At 44.1% G+C, this 17,965-nt stretch overlaps 1 protein-coding gene and 1 pseudogene across 1 annotated transcript; one reads left to right on the forward strand and one right to left on the reverse strand.

The window, feature by feature from the left end:
• Positions 1-889: 889 nt before the first annotated feature.
• On the reverse strand, positions 890-12,255 carry LOC138817539 (patched domain-containing protein 3). Its single transcript, XM_070007991.1, has 4 exons — positions 11,192-12,255; positions 9,890-10,011; positions 4,518-4,663; positions 890-2,853 (listed from the first exon to the last, which is right to left on the reverse strand). Exons 1-4 carry the CDS (start codon positions 12,182-12,184, stop codon positions 1,358-1,360), a joined length of 2,757 nt encoding a protein of 918 aa, XP_069864092.1. The 5' UTR covers positions 12,185-12,255; the 3' UTR covers positions 890-1,357.
• Positions 5,791-8,704, forward strand: LOC138817560 (small ribosomal subunit protein eS8-like; annotated as a pseudogene).
• Positions 12,256-17,965: the final 5,710 nt, after the last annotated feature.

A 17,965-nucleotide genomic window follows, 5' to 3' on the forward strand; every position in this document is an offset into this window, starting at 1 on the left:
ACAAAACAAACACCTCAGGGATAGCACCCAAGCCCTGAGTTCAAGCCCAAAGAGCAGCACAAGAAAAAAAAAGAACATTGAGATATACCTTCCTGTCTAAATTATTGAGATATATCCAATCAAATTTGAGCTTAAATACCTTTTTATATTATTTCTAACTACCTTACTAATAATAGCAAAAGGAACTGTATCGTAATTCAACTAGGTATGTATTATGGGAAGAAAATGAAGCCCTGTCTTTATCTCTTAACAAATACAATAGTATGGGGTTCACTGACCTAAATGTAAAATTAAAACTATTAACACTTTGATAAAAAATGTAAATGGAGCTTTTCACAACCTTAAAGCTGTCAAAATATAAGACTAGAAAGTATTATTGAAAATATGATAAGCTGGGCACTGGTGGCTCACACCTGTAATCCTAGCTACTCAGGGGGCTAAGATCTGAGGATGGCAGTTTAAAACCAGCCCAGGCAGTATAGTCCCTATGAGACTTTTATCTCCAATTAACCACTCAAAAAACAGAAATGGAACTGTGGCTCAAAGTGATAGAGCATTAGTCTTGAGCAAAAGAGTTCAGGGACAGTGCTCAGGCCTTGAGTTTAAACCCCACAACTGACAAAAAAAATTTTAAGAACTTTTTAGAAAAGCTCAAACTGGGAAAATAAATAAGTTGTATTTTTACATCATAATGCATGTAGAAAGCATACTTAAAAATATTCTTCTATTATAGTATGAGTGACATATACTATTACTTGAATTTCTAGGAATAAATTCCCAATCATTAGAAAGTAACTGGAAAATTATACCATATACTGGCTCTAAGAGAAAATGATAAATATGACAATACTTTTTCATTTAGTAAAGGTAGTTTAATGTAAGACCAATTTTTTGAGCATATTTTTTAAAACAAGTAGAAGGATTTCTGAGTCATGGAAACATGTCTTAAAGATTAACAATTCTCTTTAAAAATTTTCTTTTTTATTATACATTGTGTGTTTATTCTTTTTATCAGTGTATATCAATTGTACAGAGTAACGGTTTTCATTGAGAAATTTTCACACGTTTATGATGTATCCTCCATTACCTTCTTTTAAAAAAATTTTAATTGATATTATAAAGGTGATGTACAGAGGGGTTACAATTACATAATCTATTACCTTCTTACTCCACCCTTCTCCTTCCCATTCTCATCAGTCTCCTTTCTCTTCCCCAGCAGTCCCTCTTTTATTTGCATGTCTCTTTTTTTTTCTGTTCCTCACAGTGCTCTCCCCTTTTTGTTAAACCAGACTGAATCAAGCAATAAACAATTCAATAACTGGTCTTTGATTTATTGATGGACATATTAAACAAATTATCAAAAAAAGGTTAAGAATACTGGAATAAAAATTAAACCATGAGCAGCTCCAAATAGCATAACAAGAAACATAATCTTAAAGAATGTCCTGAAGATGTACGCTTTAGCTGCAGCTAAAACACACACTCCTATTATTGTTGAGATGGCACTTTGTAGCACTGGATAACCTAACATATACAAAGCATCAGTTGCTTTTCCATTTACTGTGGTCTTGGAACTGGAAACAAATGCATAGGAGATGTGTGCAGAAAAATCAAAAGAAAATCCTATACAAATGACAAGATTAATCATGGATATGGAATCAAGATTAACTTTCCAGAATGCCATGAAACCTGTTACTCCCACAATCACAGAAGCAATGGCAAAAGTTACCCATATGGAGCACACCGGATGAGGAATTAACAGTAGGGAAACTATGAACATAGCTACTGATGCAACTATGACATTTCTAACAGTGTTTTCTAGTATGGCAGCAAACTGATCAAAGTATATGAATGCCTGGTTGTACACCATTAGGGGAACTTTACACTTGTCAGCTATGTCTCGTAATTGGAGTAACATTAGCTTCTTACTTTTGGAGGAAGAAACACTCATAACTTGAATGAAACCCCGGGAAGAAGTGATTTCATTTGATGAAGAAACATTAACATCATATGTAAAAATTGGAAATGTACTTAAAAAAACAGAAAGGTTGTCCATAAAAGTTTTCTTATTATTAATATCCTGACTGCTATTTTTCATATATTTTACATATTGCCGCAACCAAAACTCTGTGAGATTTTTATCTACATAGCTATTTTCTTCAAACTTTATCAGACATTTTTCTAATTCTTGCCTTACATCTTCATCCCAATAGTTAATACTTTCAGTAACAATAACCATAACCCTGGGACCATACTCTGAAAAATAATCTTGCTCTATGTTAAAATACGGTATGATATAGGAATCATCGCTTGCCAGATTTCGAAGGTCTAAACCCTCTTGCACATGGAAACACCCATATATGCTGCTTATGATGTACAAAATATATGTCAACACTACAAAAAGCTTGCACTTGGTGGTTGTGAGAAAAGGACCAAAATAGTCTCTAAAAAACAAATTCATTGGATGGTTATCAGCTCCATATTCATCAGGGACAGACCCAAGTGGGAAACAGCAGGTCTTTTTGAGTGAGGCATATTTGGGGTCTGGCTTTTTCACCCAGTGCAAGCATCCTACTTCTCTTCTTCCATCTAGAGCCATAACTGCCCCAAAACAGGTGATTTTGTAACAATAACAAAATACTAGGGTTGTTCCTGTATAGATGCAAAAGTACTGTACGGACCTGAAAGAGCTCATTATACCAGTATAGAAGGCGAGTACATTGGTGATGGTGGTAATTGTAATGGACACGGCCACCTTTGAATACACACTGGAAAGCCGTTCTCTTACGGTAACCAGGAGGCTGGTCTTCTGCCAGGCAGAAATCATGATAAACATGTCATCAACCCCAACTCCTGGGAAAATAAGAAACAAACTCATCATATATATTAATGTACATCAAGTGAATACATTGACCATTTTATTTTTCTATGTTAAGCCCTTACTTGTCTTCCCCAGTCTCTGCTTGAACACTGTCTTCCCTGTAATGTTCTCTCTGGTTGCTTCTAGATTCACAACAGAATTTGTCATTCCTTTCTCTGTTGTCAGTCTTTGCTCTGTACATGCTCCTATAATTTTACACATACCAAGACATACTCTAGTCCTCAGACGTTTTAGTAATTAGATCTGAAAACCAGGCTGATGGTTAGTTGAAACAGTATTAGCAGTATGTATCATTGATTCCACTAAATTCCATGAAAGATCACTTTTGTTCAGAAGTTCTTTCACGCTAATGTACAAACACATCCAGCCAAAATTCTCTTGCTTAAAATAAGCTGGATATATATACTTACAGTTAGTATCTGGCTATCTATGTGGTAAGATTTGAATGGTATCACATAGTTTATAGCATACACAGAGCTCATGCATGTTCACAAACATGGTTTTCTTACTGGCCTGTTTCTGAAACTTAGAATGTGATTATTCAAACTTCAATCTAGCAGGTTACATAAGGTATCAGCTCACTGCTCCAGAAGCTAGTAAGTACCCTGCTTCTTACTTTTTGTAGTGGTAGGGGTCAAACCCAAGTCTTCATACATGCTAGGCAAGTACTCTGCAACTGAGCTGTGCTGCCAGCCCTGAGTGCCCCTGAATCAGAAGCACTACCAAAATAAATCTTAAGAATCCTTGCAACAAAATAGAGGGACAAAGGGTAAACAAATGCAGCAGAGGTACTTATTCACTACACACTATGTTGAAAATAAACTAGGCAACTTGTAGGTGAGGGTGGGAGGGAAAAACTAGGAGAGCAAGGCCAAAGGGTGACATTGTCCAAAAAGAGATATACTCTACCTGATTTGTGTCACTGTAACCCAGTGCATATCACCTTTATAATAACAATTTTAAAAATTTTAAGAATCATATATGCCTGGTACTGATGGCTCACACCTGTAATCCTAACTACTCAGGAGGCTGAGATCTGAGTATCATGGTTCAAAGCCAGCCCAGGCAGGAAAGTATGTGAGACTCATCTCCATTAACCACTCAGAAAACCAGAAGTGGTGCTGTGGCTCAAGCAATAGAGTTCTAGCCTTGAGCTGAAGAGCTGAGGGACAGCACCCAGGCCCAGAGTTCAAGCCCCACGACTGACAAAAAAAAATTATATACTTCTGGCTTTTTCTGATTATGTGGTGCTGAGGAATCGAACTCAGGGCCTCATGCATATAAGGCAAGCACTCTACCAGTGAGCCACCTTCCCAGCCTGATTTCTCCATTTTTAACTTGCATCCTTGATTGAGAAGTCAAACACTGTTCTCATATTTTCAGTAATTTATATTTTGGGTTTATATATATCAACTGCTATCCATATTCCCTATTTATCTGCCCAAAAATGATGCTAGATTTTTTTCCAACTCTAAAGATACATAATTCATCTTGATTTTTCCTATTTACTATCTGAGATTCATGCTCCCTTTGGATCTATGCAGCTACCTACATAAAATGTATTTCCTTATCTACTCAGCACCTCTCTTCCCCCACACTCACATACATCGTACAGCCTCACATTTTATTTACTCACCTAGAATAAGAAACGGGGAATTGGCAACTATGATCACAAATGGCACACCAATGTGCAACATCAGGCCAAAGCCACTCACCACTGCCATGGCAACATTAAACACTCCAAAAACTGCAACTCCCATTTTGGTTCGTATACAGTTCAACCTGTAAATTTGGAATGAAAATAATCACAAAATCTGGGGTGGTGGCATACCTACTGAAATTCCACCAATTGATACCATTCTTTTTTTTTTTTTTTTTTTTTTTGGTCGGTCGTGGGGCTTGAACTCTGGGCCTGGGCGCTGTCCCTCAGCTCTTCAGCTCAAGGCGAGCGCTCTACCACTTGAGCTACAATGCCACTTCCGGTTTTCTGGTGGTTTATTGGAGATAGGAGTCTCATGGTCTCTCCTGCCCGGGCTGGCTTTGAACTGCGATCCTCAGATCTCAGCCTCCTGAGTAGCTAGGATTACAGGCGTGAGCCACCAGCACCCGGCTGATACCATTCTTTACTTGGATACCTACAGTCATAAGCCTTTGGACTAATAATGTATACGTGTGTCTGTTTGTCTGCTGGTATCTTGAAGCCTGCAAGCACTATACCATACCAACTGTCTAAAAAGAAAGAGGAGGAGGTAGGCTGGGAAGTGGTAGAGTGCTTGCCTTGCATGCATGAGGCTCTGGGTTTGATTCCTCAGCACCACATAAGCAGAAAAAGCTGGAAGCGGCCCTGTGGCTCAAGCTGTAGAGTGCTATCCTTGAGCTGAAGAGCTGAGGGACAGCACTCAGGCCCAGAGTTCAGGCCCCAGGACCAACAAAAAAAAAAAAAGAGAGAGAGAGAGAGAGAGAAGGAGGAGGAAGAGAAGGCGGCGGCAGAAGAGGAGGAAGGGGAGACAGAAAAGTAGGCAATCTGCGTATTTACTAAACTTTCTAGATGGTTCTTATGCAGCTAGCCAAGCACTACTCCACAGACTAATATTTCAGAATCATAAAGATTTACTGAAACTCTGCAGATGATTAATTTGATTAACTTTATATTGATAAGAAGAGGAATGTGGGCTGGGAAGGTGGCTCAGTGGTAGAGTGCTTGCCTTGCATGCCTGAGGCCCTGGGTTTGATTTCTCAACACCACATAAGCAAAAAGAAAAAAGCAGGAAGTGGCGCTGTGGCTCAAGTGGTAGAGTCCTTAGCCTTGAGCTGAAGAGCTGAGGGACAGTGCCCAGGCCCAGAGTTCAGGCCCCACGACCGGACCCCCCCCCCAAAAAAAGAGGAATGTGAGTTGGAATGCAGCAGTAATGGAGGGTGTCTTGATCCATTTTCTGTTCCTTAGCAAAATCCCTGAGGCTGGTAATTTGTAAAGAAACATAGTAGATGACATCATGGTAGGGGAGGAAGAGAGAGAGAAAGAGAGAGAGAGAAAGAGAGAGAGAGGAAGAAGAAGAAGGAGGAGGAGGAGGAGGGGGAAGAGGAAGAAGAGGAGGAGGAGGAGAAGGAAGGAAGAGAAGGAGAAGGAGGAGGAGGAGGAAGAGAAGGAGGAGGAAAGAGCGCTCAAGCAAGTCAGGAAAAGACTCAGAAGCCAAATTTCCTTAAAAAAAAAAAACAAAAAACAAACTTGTCACAGAAACTAACCAGGTCCCATGAGACCTATATTAATCCCTTCTGAAAGCTACAACCCAAAAACCTAACCATTTTACAAGCAGGCCCCATTTCATAGAATTTCATCACCTCTTAACACTATCACACCAGACCAACCTTGTTGCACACAAACAGTTGGGGACGCATTCTTATCCAGTTATCTTTCTACCCTACCTGTGATCCTTATTTAGCCATAATCACAGTATTATATAGCTCCTACAGTTCAAAGCTAGTATAATGTATACTGTGTTATGTAAAGTTTTTGTCTGTTACTCTTGTTCAGATTTTCACTTCATTTTAAATCACGTTTATGTCTATAACAATTTATGCATTTCACCTGTTATTGTTTATTAGCATACAGTTGTTCACAGCATTATTATTGTTCATAGTATTATTATCATAATTATGTCTCCCCTTTCATATCTGTTTATTTCCATCTGACCTCCTCTTTGTTTCTCTATACCAAATGTTGGGTTGGTTAAATGTTGTTGTTTAACTAGTCTACTTTATTTATCTCTTCTTGTACATTTTATTAGCACACAGCATGCCAAGTTTCACTGTTGTCTTTCTGCACATGCTCAGAATATACCCCTTTTTTACCCTACCTTTCTCAATCTCCCTTTAAGCATCTTTCTTACAATTTATTTTTAGTGGGCTTCATTAAGGCTTTTTCCCACATGCATTTAATGTCCTTTTCCCTCTTTTTCCCCCCTCCCACATCCCAATGACTCTCCCTTACAATGGACCCCCTCATTTGTGTTTGTGCCATTTTTTAAATCTAGACTATGCGTATCAGAGAATTCATGCAATATTTGTCTTTTTGAGTCTAACTTATTTTGCTTAACATGATGATCTCTATTTTTATTCATCTTCCTGCAAATGTCATTATTTCATTCTTCTTTATGGCTAAATAATAATTTTTTGTATGTATATTACATTTTCTTCATACACTCGGCTATTGAGAGGTACCCAGACTTATTTTAAACTTCACCATTGTCAATTATGTCACAATAAACACAAGTGTACAGAAAAATCTACTCTGTGCTGATACAACAGAGTACTATAATTTTAAATGTTTTAGTTTTGAGGAGCCTTCTATTGATTTACACAGTAGACAAACTGATTTACATTCCCAACAAAAATGTAAAGCCCCCCCCCTTGTCCCCACATCTTTTCAGCATTTGTTTTCTTTTTTTTCTTTTTTTGTATGCATGAGCGCGCGTGCGTGCGTGCGTGCGTGCGTGCGTGCGTGCGTGCGAGCGTGTGTGTGTGTGTGTGTGTGTGTGTGTGTGTGTGTGTGTGTGTGTACTGGAGCTTGAATTCAGGGCCTGGGCATTGTCCTTTAGCTTTTTCATTCAGAGCTATTTTTCTTCCACTCAAACCACAGTTCCACTTCTAGTGATTTGGTGGTTAGTGGAAGATAAAGAGTCTTGTGGACTTTACTGCTCAGACTGGCTTTAAACCATGATCCTAGGATCTCAGCTTTCTAAGTAGCAAGGGTTATAGGCACAAATATTAGTTTTATTTCTATACATGTGTTCAATCCAAAAGAGAAGAAATTTCATCTAAATAACTCTAAAAGAATAAAATATATAGGAATTCAACCAAGAAAGTGAAAGAAACTGAAGACCAAAATAAACATAAAGCTCTTTTAGTTAAGAAGAGTTATTATTGCTTAAAAATGGGCAATCCTGCACAAAATAATCTACATTTTCAACTTGGTCTCTGACCCCTCTCTCAAAATTCCAACTGCCTTTTTATTCAGAAATGAAAGTCACTGAAGCGGGTGAACTTCGGCCAAGTCCCAGTGGCTCAAGCTTGCATCCCTGCTCCATATACAGGCATCTCTCAAGATAACTGGCACAAGCACCGCAAAACCGGGGACAAAAGGAAGCCCTACCAAAGAAGTGGAAATATAAGCTGGGATGCCCTGCCACCAACACTAAGATTGGCCCACATTGCATATATACAGCCTGAGTTACAGGTGACAACAAGAAATACTGTGCTCTGAGGCTAGATGTGAGCAACTTTCCCTGGGGCTCTGAGTATAAAACAAGGATCACTGATGTCCTCTGCAATGCATCCAGTAACAAGCTGCTGGTGAAGAATTGCATTGTGCTCATGGACAGAACACTGTACTGGCTGTGGTATGAATCCTACTATACATGGCCCTTGGGCCGCAAGAAGGGGGCAAGCTGACTCCTGAAGAGGAAGAGATTTTTTTTTTTTTTTTTTTTGGTCGGTTGTGGGGCCTGAACTCTGGGCCTGGGCGCTGTCCCTCAGCTCTTCAGCTCAAGGCTAACGCTCTACCACTTGAGCTACAGCGCCACTTCCGGTTTTCTGGTGGTTTATTGGAGATACGAGTCTCACGGTCTCTCCTGCCCGGGGTTGGCTTTGAACCGCGATAAGAGGAAGAGATTTTAAACAAAAGCAATCCAAGAAAATTCACAAGAAATACGATGACAGGGAAAAGAATGCCAAAATCAAGCCAGTGTGGCCCAGCAGATGGCGATGCTAGAAGGCAAGAAGCTGTAATTCTATCTGAGGAAGATCAAGGCCTGGAAAGGCAAATAACATCGTCTACCATTCTCCCGCCCACCAAAAAAAAAATGAAATGAAAGAGTCAGCACTCAAAATCATATGGAGTTGCAAGAAGCCCTAACTGGACAAAAAATAATTTAGAAAAAGAACAAAATATGAGCACTCAATACTAGTCAGACATAAGAAGGAATGAAGCTCTGATACATGTTCCAACATGGATACTGAAAGCATGCTGAGTGGATTAAGCTAGCTACAAAAGGACAAGTTTCTAGAATAGGTAAGTAAATATGGATAGAAATTGATTAAAGGGGCTGGGAAGGGGGCTCAGTGGTAGAGTGTTTGCCTAGCATACATGAAACCCTGGGTTTGATTCTTCAGTACCATATAAACAAAAAAAGCCAGAAGTGGCACTGTGGCTCAAGTGGTAGAGCGCTAGTCTTGAGCAAAAGAAGTTCAGGGGCAGTGTCCAGGCCCTGAGTTCAAGCCCCAGGACTGGAAAAAAGTAAAAAGAAATTGATGAAAGCTTCACTAGGACTGAGGGAGAGGATTTTGAGGGTTAAAACAGTTATATAGCTTCACAACAGTGTAGGCATGAAAGCACTGAATTTATACTTAAAAAGTATAATGTGCTAGCCAGGCACCAGCGACTCACGCCTGTCATCCTACTCAGGAGGCTGAGATCTGAGGATTGCAGTTCAAAGACAGGAATGTCCATGAGACTCTTTATTTCACCTTGACTCACTTTGAGCTGAAGAGGGCAAGGACAGACAGCACCCAGGCCCAGAGTTCAAGCCCCATGACCAAAAAAAAAAAAAAAAGTATAATGTTAATTACATTATACTTATAATCTATTAATTACATTATACTTAAGAGTTATGTATATGTATTATGTACATATATGCATATTAAACACAATTTGTACTCACCTACAGTCTATCACAATTTTTTGGCACCATAAGAAGTGAAAATGTGAGGGGCTGGGAAGGTGGCTCAGTGGTAGAGCGCTTGCCTTGCATGCCTGAGGCCCTGGGTTCAATTCCTCAGCACCACATAAGCAAAAAGAAAAAAGCCAGAAGTGGAGCTGTGGCTCAAGTGGTAGAGCGCTAGCCTTGAGCTGAAGAGCTGAGGGACAGCACCCAGGCCCAGAGTTCAGGCCCCACAACCGGACCCCCCCCCCAAAAAAAAAAAAAAGAACAAGTGAAAATGTGAAACTCTTACCTGAAACATGATATGATTGCAAACAGTATGATTAAAACATATGCCATGTGAAACAAGGGGATCACTGTCATAGAAGTTGCCTCAAATTCCAGCTGTCTGGAAAGTGATGTAAAGTAGACCACCTGCAACAAACAAAGTTAGGAAAATAGTTTTCAATTCCAGTAATTGTTATGTTACACATTGTCTTGAAACACTTCAACTTATCAACAGAAACATGTTAAAAAAATGAAATATCGGGGTTGGGAAGGTGGCTCAGTTGTAGAATGCTTGCCTTGTATGCATGAGGCCCTGGGTTCAATTCCTCAGCACCATATAAACAGAAAAAGCCAGAAGTGGTGCTGTAGCTCAAACGGTAGAGCACTAGCCTTGATCTGAAGAGCTGAGGGACAGTGCCCAGGCCCAGAGTTCAGGCCCCAAAACTGACAAAAAAAAAAAAAAAAAGGAATATCAAGACTTGTGGAATTTTGGAACAGAGAAAAGTATGTAGGTCTGCTTCTTCTCACAAAATCTGTGCTGTACTTTGAAAGTTCTTTCAAAACCAAAAGTTGAAAATTAACACACCAGAATTAGATTTTACATGAAACTGAAAATTAATAACTGTGGAACTCGTGGCTTTCCTAAATTTTTAACTGATTGACATTTTAGTATTTTAATTGCATAAATATCATTTCACGATGGCCTGGTCTCCTCCATGGACTTTTTGCAGTAGCTCTTGCATTCCTCAGGTTTATTTATGACTATTAATAGTGTTGCTAGCTCCAAAATTTTTTTTGTCAGTTGTGGGGCCTGAACTCTGAGCCTGGGCACTGTCAGCTCTTCAGCTCAAGGAGAGCACTCTACCACTTGAGCCACGGCGCAACTTCCTGCTTATGTGGTGCTGAGGAATCGAACCAGGGCCTCCTGCGTGCGAGGCAATTTCTTAGCAGGTGTTGTGTCTCACACTACACAGGGCCTGCCTATAACTGGCCTGGCCCGGCTGCCTGGGGTCTGTGTCGGGTGGGTTGGTGGCAGGGCTCGGCCATTTCAGAGCCACTTGGTTAGAAATCAAATCCTGCTTCAGCAAGGAGCCGCTCTGCACGGATGTCTACGTCGCAGGTTTGGGTTTGCGCAGCGGCTTCGTGACACAGTCCCCGTCCGTTGTAGAAAGGTGGGCCGACTGCCAAGCACCACGCGAACGGCGGCTCGTGCCAGGTGCCGTCAAGTAGTTAGGGCGCCCTGGTCCCCTGTCCCGTGGCACCTTGTCCTCGCGGCCCCCCACCTCCAGTACCCCGCGGTCGCCCCCGAGCCTGACCCCGCATGCACCTTAATTGTCTGCAAGGCCAGTCTGCTCTGGAGGTCGTCAAACTGATCAAGGAAGTGCACCAGCCAGGCCTTGCTGCGCTGGTTCTGCTCGGGCTCCTCGGTCTGCAGGAAGTACAGTAGGTGCATGGCCTTGGATGCCACCAGCCGCCGGCTCGGGCCCAGCCACTCGCCCAGGGTGTTGCCTCCAAAGAAGCCAGCCAGGAAGATGGGGTGGCCTGAGAGGTCGAGGACGGGGAAGGTGACGCGGCCCAGGTCCAGAGCGGGGTTCCGCTGCCACAGGTACAGCAGCGGGTTGGGCGGAACGCAACCGGCCTTGAACTTGGCGCACACCTCGTGGTAGCGGACCTGGGAGCCGTTCTCCACTGCCGCCCGCAGGCCACGCACAGCCTGGTCCAGCCGGCTCACCTCCGCGAAGACCTCGGCGTCCAGCAGCGAGTCCGCGTCGCTCACCACCAGCACCGAGGCGAAGTTGGTCTCAGTGCTCATGCGGGAGGCGGAGAAGCGCCGCGCGTCGTCGGTGGAGAAGTGGGCCTGCACGAAGCGCCGTTCGGCCTTGGCGGGGCCGCCCACCGGCGTGTACTGCTCCTCCAGATTCTCCTCCTCTTCGGGCAGGAAGGCGAAGCCCGAGCCCAGCGCGGCCGTCAGTGCCATGGGCGCCAGCAGGAAGGCCCAGGGGTGCGTGGCCACGGCGCGGCCCAGCCGGCCGAACGAGCGCGAGAGCGGCCGCTCCACGCAGCTCGTGTGGCAGCGGCGGCGGCGCGGCGCCTCGCGCTCGGCGGGTGCCTCCTGCCCCAGCGGCTGCGGCCGCTCCGACGGCGGCCCCAGGGCCTCCGGCGCCGGCGCCCGGCGCTCTCGCTCCTCCGCGGGCCTGCGCGCCGGGGTCGTCGGCGGCGACGTGGGCCGCCCGCCCTCCTCCGGCTCCGACCCCGCCTCCGACCCCGCCGCCGCCTCGGGTGGCTCCCGTGGCGCCACCTTGGACGACCTGCGGCTCATCTCCCGGCCCCGACGGCGCCCGCACGCGTGCCGCCAGTCGAGGGCGCCCGGCAAGGCACCGACGCTGGCTCCGCAACCGACGCCCGGCCGGCGCCGCTCGCGCCAGGAGCCCGGCGGCGGGGGCAACTGTCGGCGCGCGCGGGCGGGCGGCGGCCCAACGGCGCCGGCCTCGCCAGGCCCCGCCGGCCACCCGCGTCCCCAAGCGCGGACCCAGCCCCGACGTCGCCTCTCCCCAGCGCTCCCGCCCGTCCTGTCCCCGCGGGACGTGGGCTCCGCGGTTCACTTGCGTCTCTCGGGCCTGAGGTCAGCGCGTCCGCCCAGCTGCCGGCTGGGGCGCGGGCACCGCGTGCGGGAGCGGTGGGGAAGAAAGAAGACACCAAACCCCGGCGGTTCCGCTAGAAACCCACCGAGCTCGCCCAGCCTACGGAGCCGAGCCCAGGACGGGAGGAGCACAACGCCCGCGAGAGCGGCGAACTCGGAGGTCCGAGGCTGGAGGGATGGGGCCTGCCTCCTCACACTATCCCCAGCCCTAACCGGCCACTCGGTCCGAGAGGTCCCTGGGTCCCAGGACCGCCCACACCCCGGGTCCCGTCTGGGTCCCAGGATCCTCCCTCCCCCCCCCCCCCCAAGCGCCCAGCTCTCGGCGCTTCCCACACACTTGGTGCGGTGTGACCGCCTATCATCCAAGTCGGTGCGCCAGCGGCAGCAAGGTGGTCTCCGCTCTGCTCACGTGGTCTCACTAGGGTGGTCTCCGCTCTGCTCACGTGGCCTCACGTCCACACTAGGGTCGCTGATTCCACAGGCCAGCCACACGGGTGTTGTGGATCTTCTTTGGATTTGGATCTTCTTTCTTTTTTACCTGAGTGCTCCCTAGTCAGCCTCCAAAGCTGTATTTAACAAATACGAAGAACGTCCACATCGTCCTTTCTTACAAGAAAAACTCAGTCTTTCACAATGCGTGTCATGTTGACTGTGATTTTTCCCGTTTTCTATTGTTTCAAAGTGGTTTTCTTAATTTATTGCTTGTAGTGTACTTTTATCATGAAAAGATGTTTGCTTTTGTCAAATGTTTTTTCTAATTGAAATTATTGTACCCTTTTTTACTTCCTATTAATGGAATGTATTGTGTTGATAAATTTACTTGTACATCGAACTATTCTTGCATTCCAGAAATAAATCCTACGTGGTCATGGTTTATCATTCTTTCAGCATATTGCTGATTCCATTGACTAGTATTCTGCTGACTTTTTTTCATCCTTGTTCAGAAGGGCAAGTTTCTGTAATTTTCTTGCAGTTTTTATCGGCTCTGGCATTAGGGTACAATCCCTAGATTACAGTAAGAAATTTTCCCTCTTCAGTATTTCAGAAGAGCTTGAGAAGAGTTGGTTCTTTTTCATATGTCATCGTCGTTACAGGGCTTTTCTTGTTAGTAGATGGTATGGTTTGGTTCGATAGTACTGGCGATTGAACTCCAAGCCTTGAACTTGTTAGGCAGGTGCTTTTGAGCCATGCCCCTAGCTTTTTTGCTTTGGCCATTTTTCAAGGTAGTATTTTGCTGTACGTTTGGTGGGACCCCCTAAGCTGTAATCTGCCTACTTGCGCTACTCTGTGTTGTTTGGGGATGGCAGCCATTATGCTTATTCCTACTTAAGTTAACAGGTACATAGCACCATGGCCAGCCATTGGTTAAGAAGGAGCCTCTATTATGCCCAGGTTGGCCTTGAACCATGATCCCCTGATCTCCTAAGTAGCTAGGATTGCAGGATGGTTCACCCATCTTTTGGTAGAGGTTTCTGATTACAGGTTCAATCTCTTCACTGGTGATATATTTATTCAAATTTTGTATTTCCTTATGGTTTAGTGTTGGTAGATTTTGCATTTGTCTTTCCATTTTTCATAATTAGTGAATATTTGTTAATTTCGTTGATCTTTTTAAAGAAAAACTGTTCCATTGAGTTAACTTTTTTTCTATGCTTTATTGGACTGATTTATGTTCTGATCTTTATTATGCCTTCCCTTCTACTAGCTTTGAATTAATTTTCTAGTTCCTTTAAATTATCAAGTTAGGCTGTTTAATTTGAAAACTTTCTTTCAGTGTGTGTGTGTGTGTGTGTGTGTGTGTGTGTGTGTGTGTGTGTGTGTGTGTGTGTGTGTGTGTGTGTGTGTGTGTGTGTGTGTGTGTGTGTGTGTGTGTGTGTGCGCGCTGTAGAGCTTGTACTCAGGGTCTGTGGGCTGTCCCTGAGCTTTTTTCCTCAATGGTATAGCAATCTACTACTTAAGCCACAGCTCCACTTCTTTTTTGTAGTTTAGTGGAGATGAGTCTCATAGACTTTCCTGCCCAGGATAGCTCCAAGTAGCTAGGATCACAGGAATGAGCCACCAGTGCCAAGCGCTTTTTTTTTTTTTTTGTCAGCTGTAGGGCTTGAACTCTGGCCTGGGCACTGTCCCTGAGCTCCTCAGCTCAAGGCAAGCACTCTACCATTTGAGCCACAGTACCACTTCCTGTTTTCTAGTGGTTAATTGGATTAAGAGTCTCACAGACTTTCCTGCCAGGGCTAGCTTTGAACCATGATCCTCAGATCTCAGCCTCCTGAGTAGCTAGGATTACAGATGTGTGCCATTGGTGCGTGGCACTTGGAACATCTTATACAATTGCATTATCTAATAATATTTATTCCAAGGCATATACAATTAAAAACAAAGTAAAAAAAGAAATGTTTAGCGAGTGAGAAAAAGGGTGACATTGTCCAAAAAGAAATGCACTCTTTACCTGAATTATGTAACTGTAATCGCTCTATACATAACCTTTATTTTTTTATTTTTATTTTTGTCTGTAATGGGGCTTGAACTCTGGGTCTAGGCACTGTCCCTCAGCTCTTAAGCTCAAAGCTAGCGCTCTACCACTTGAGCCACATCACCTCTTCCAGTTTGCTGAGTGGTTTATTGGAGATAAGTATCTCACAGACTTTTCTGCCCAACCTGGCCTCCTGAGTAGCTAGGATTACGGGTATGAGCCACCAACACCTGGCTATATCACCTTTATAATAACAGTAAAAACAAAATTTTAAAACCTGTTCTGAGGCCAGGCACTAGTGGCACATGCCTGTAATCCTAGCTACTCAGGAGGCTGAGATCTGAGGATCTCAGCTCAAAGTCAGCCCAGGCAGGAAAGTCATGAGAGACTCTTATCTCCAGTAAACTGCATACTCAGAAAAAGCCAGAAATGGTTCTGTGGTTCAAGTCATAGAGCACTTGTCTTGAGTTCAAAGACACGCAGGGACCGTGCTCAGAGACTTGAGTTCCAGCTGCAGACTGGTAAAACAAAGACAAATGTTCTAAGAAAATTAAAAAAAAGAAAAATATGTGTAGTACTCATTTTGTGCGGGAACAAAGGGAGGATGTGGGGATGTAGTTCAGGACTGGAAAAAAAAAGTTGTTACTGTGATCAGCAGGGAAGGAAGCACCTGGGTATCAGTGAATGTTATTCTTTTAAGAAGATTAAGACAGTATACAGCTGGGCATCCAGTGGCACATCTGCAATCCTAGCTACTCAGGAGGCTGAGATGGAGGTTCATGGTTCAAAGCCAGCCGGGGCAGGAAAGTCCATGAGACTCTTATCTCCAATAAACCACTAAAAAACTGGAAGTGGTGCTGTGGCTCAAGCCACAGAGCTCGCCTTGGGCTGAACAGCTGAGGGATAGCACCCAAGCCCAGAGTTCAAGCCCCATGACCGACAAAAAAACCCCAAAAGACAGTAAGGCTGGGAAGGTGGCTCAGTGGTAGAGCACTTGCCTTGAGCTGAAGAGCTGAACTACAGCGCCGAGGCCCAGAGTTCAGGCCCCACGACCAACCAAAAAAATAATAATAATCACAATGTTTGGGTTAGGAAGGTGGCTCAGTGGTAGAGTGCTTGCCTTGCATGCCTGAGGCCCTGGGTTCGATTCCTCAGCACCACATAAGCAAAAAGAAAAAAGCTGGAAGTGGTGCTGTGGCTCAAGTGGTAGAGCGCTAGCCTTGAGGGACAGCGTCCAGGCCCAGAGTTCAGGCCCCACGACTGGACCCCCCCCAAAAAAAACAAAACAACAACAAAGACAGTATAAAAATGTCAGTCTTGGGGCTGGGAAAGTGGCTCAGTGGTAGAGTGCTTGCCTTGCATGCACGAGGCCCTACGTTCGATTCCTCAGCACCACATAAGCAGAAAAAAAAAGTCAGAAGTAGCACTCTGGCTCAAGTGGTAGAGTGCTAGCCTTGAGCTGAAGAGCTGAGGGACAGCGCCCAGGCCCAGGGTTCAGGCCCCATGACCGGACCCCAAAAATAAATAAATAAATAAATAAATAAATGTCAGTCTTAAGGTCTGCACATTGTCAGGTCCAGCAATAACACAAGAACAGGATGGGTCAAAGCTGTGCAGTAGGGCCTTAGTGGGGAGGAAAGAATGGTGTACTGGAGCAAGTCATTCTGGAAGCAGGAGAGAGTATTATTTGAAATATGTCCTTAACATTATGATGTCACTAGGAAAAGTTATCAGTGATTTTTTTTACTTTTTTTTTCTTTTGTTGGTCATGGGGCTTGAACTCTGGGCTTGGACACTGTCCTTGAGCTTTTCAGCTCAAGGTGAGCACTATACCACTTGAGCCACAGCACCACTTCTGGTTTTCTAATGGTTTATTGGTGATAAGAGTCTCACAGACTTTTCTGGTGACGAGTCTCACAGACTTTTCCGGGCTGGCTTTGAATGGCGATCCTCAGATCTCAGCCTCCTTAGTAGCTAGGATTACAGGCATGAGTCACCAGTGCCCAGCTCTGATTTTTTTACTTTTATAAATATATTTGCTGACATTAAAGTGTTAAAGCATAACATTCTATCATAAAAATGAGTCATTAACTTAATGTACTCATACCCTATGGTTAGACCTTGTCATTTTTTAATTTTTCCTGTTTATACCTAGGTATTTATGATTCTTGTCAATCTTTGGTCACATTCATGGCAAGTAGGAGACAGTATATTCACTGAGTCAAAGGATATGAAAGAGACTATTGATACATATTGCTGATTTGTTCCTTCTTCCAAGCTTTATAAGAAAGTGACAACACCTTTGCCTGCACTGTCATTTTTTATTTTAGCCATGTTAATAAGTAAAAAAAATGATATATCATTAATTTTTTGTCTGTCTCTCACTTGTTGCAAATAATTTCAATCCCTGAATCTCTTTTGTGGTGTTTTTGATGTCCAGAGCATTTTTATGTGTTTGATGTCTGTTTAATGTGTTGTTGTCAGTTGTGGGGCTTTGTACACTGGGCCTGGGCACTATCCCTCAGCTCTTCAGCTCAAGGTGGGTGCTCTTCCACTTGAGCCTAAGTGCCACTTCCAGTTTTCTGGTGGTTTATTGGAGATAAGAGTCTCATGGACTTTACTTCTCAGGCTGGCTTTTAACCGAGATCCTTAGATCTCAGCCTCCTGAGTAGCTGACAGGTGTGAACCACTGACACCTGCTTAATGTGTTTATTTTTTTTAAGGCTTTCAAAATTCTTCCTTTTACACAGGACCTGAGTTCATGCCCCATGACAAAAAAAATTTTTTTAAAGCTCCCCCCAAAATTTTCCTGCCAGGCTCCACTGTCAGGCAGCAAAGTCCGTGAGACTTATCCCTAATTAACCACCAGCACTGTGGTTCAGGTGGTAGAGGGCTGGCCTTGAACTGAAAACCCCAGGGATAGCTCCCAGACCCAAAGTTGAAAACCCACGATACGCCAAAAAAACAAACTTTTCCTCTTATTGAAG

This window comes from Dipodomys merriami, unplaced genomic scaffold (genome assembly GCF_024711535.1).
Source record: "Dipodomys merriami isolate MVZ:Mamm:240054 unplaced genomic scaffold, mDipMer1.0.p SCAF_70, whole genome shotgun sequence".
Lineage (NCBI taxonomy): Eukaryota > Metazoa > Chordata > Mammalia > Rodentia > Heteromyidae > Dipodomys > Dipodomys merriami.

What these genes read in the sequence shown, in the direction of transcription:
- LOC138817539 (XM_070007991.1), bottom strand. Translation starts at nt 12,184, where the DNA reads ATGAGCCGCAGGTCGTCCAAGGTGGCGCCACGGGAGCCACCCGAGGCG. An exon ending in TGGCCTTGCAGACAATTAAG is followed by an intron (nt 10,012 to 11,191) that starts GTGCATGCGGGG and finishes TGTTTGTTGCAG; the next exon opens with GTGGTCTACTTTACATCACT. An exon ending in GCAATCATATCATGTTTCAG is followed by an intron (nt 4,664 to 9,889) that starts GTAAGAGTTTCA and finishes CCAAATTTACAG; the next exon opens with GTTGAACTGTATACGAACCA.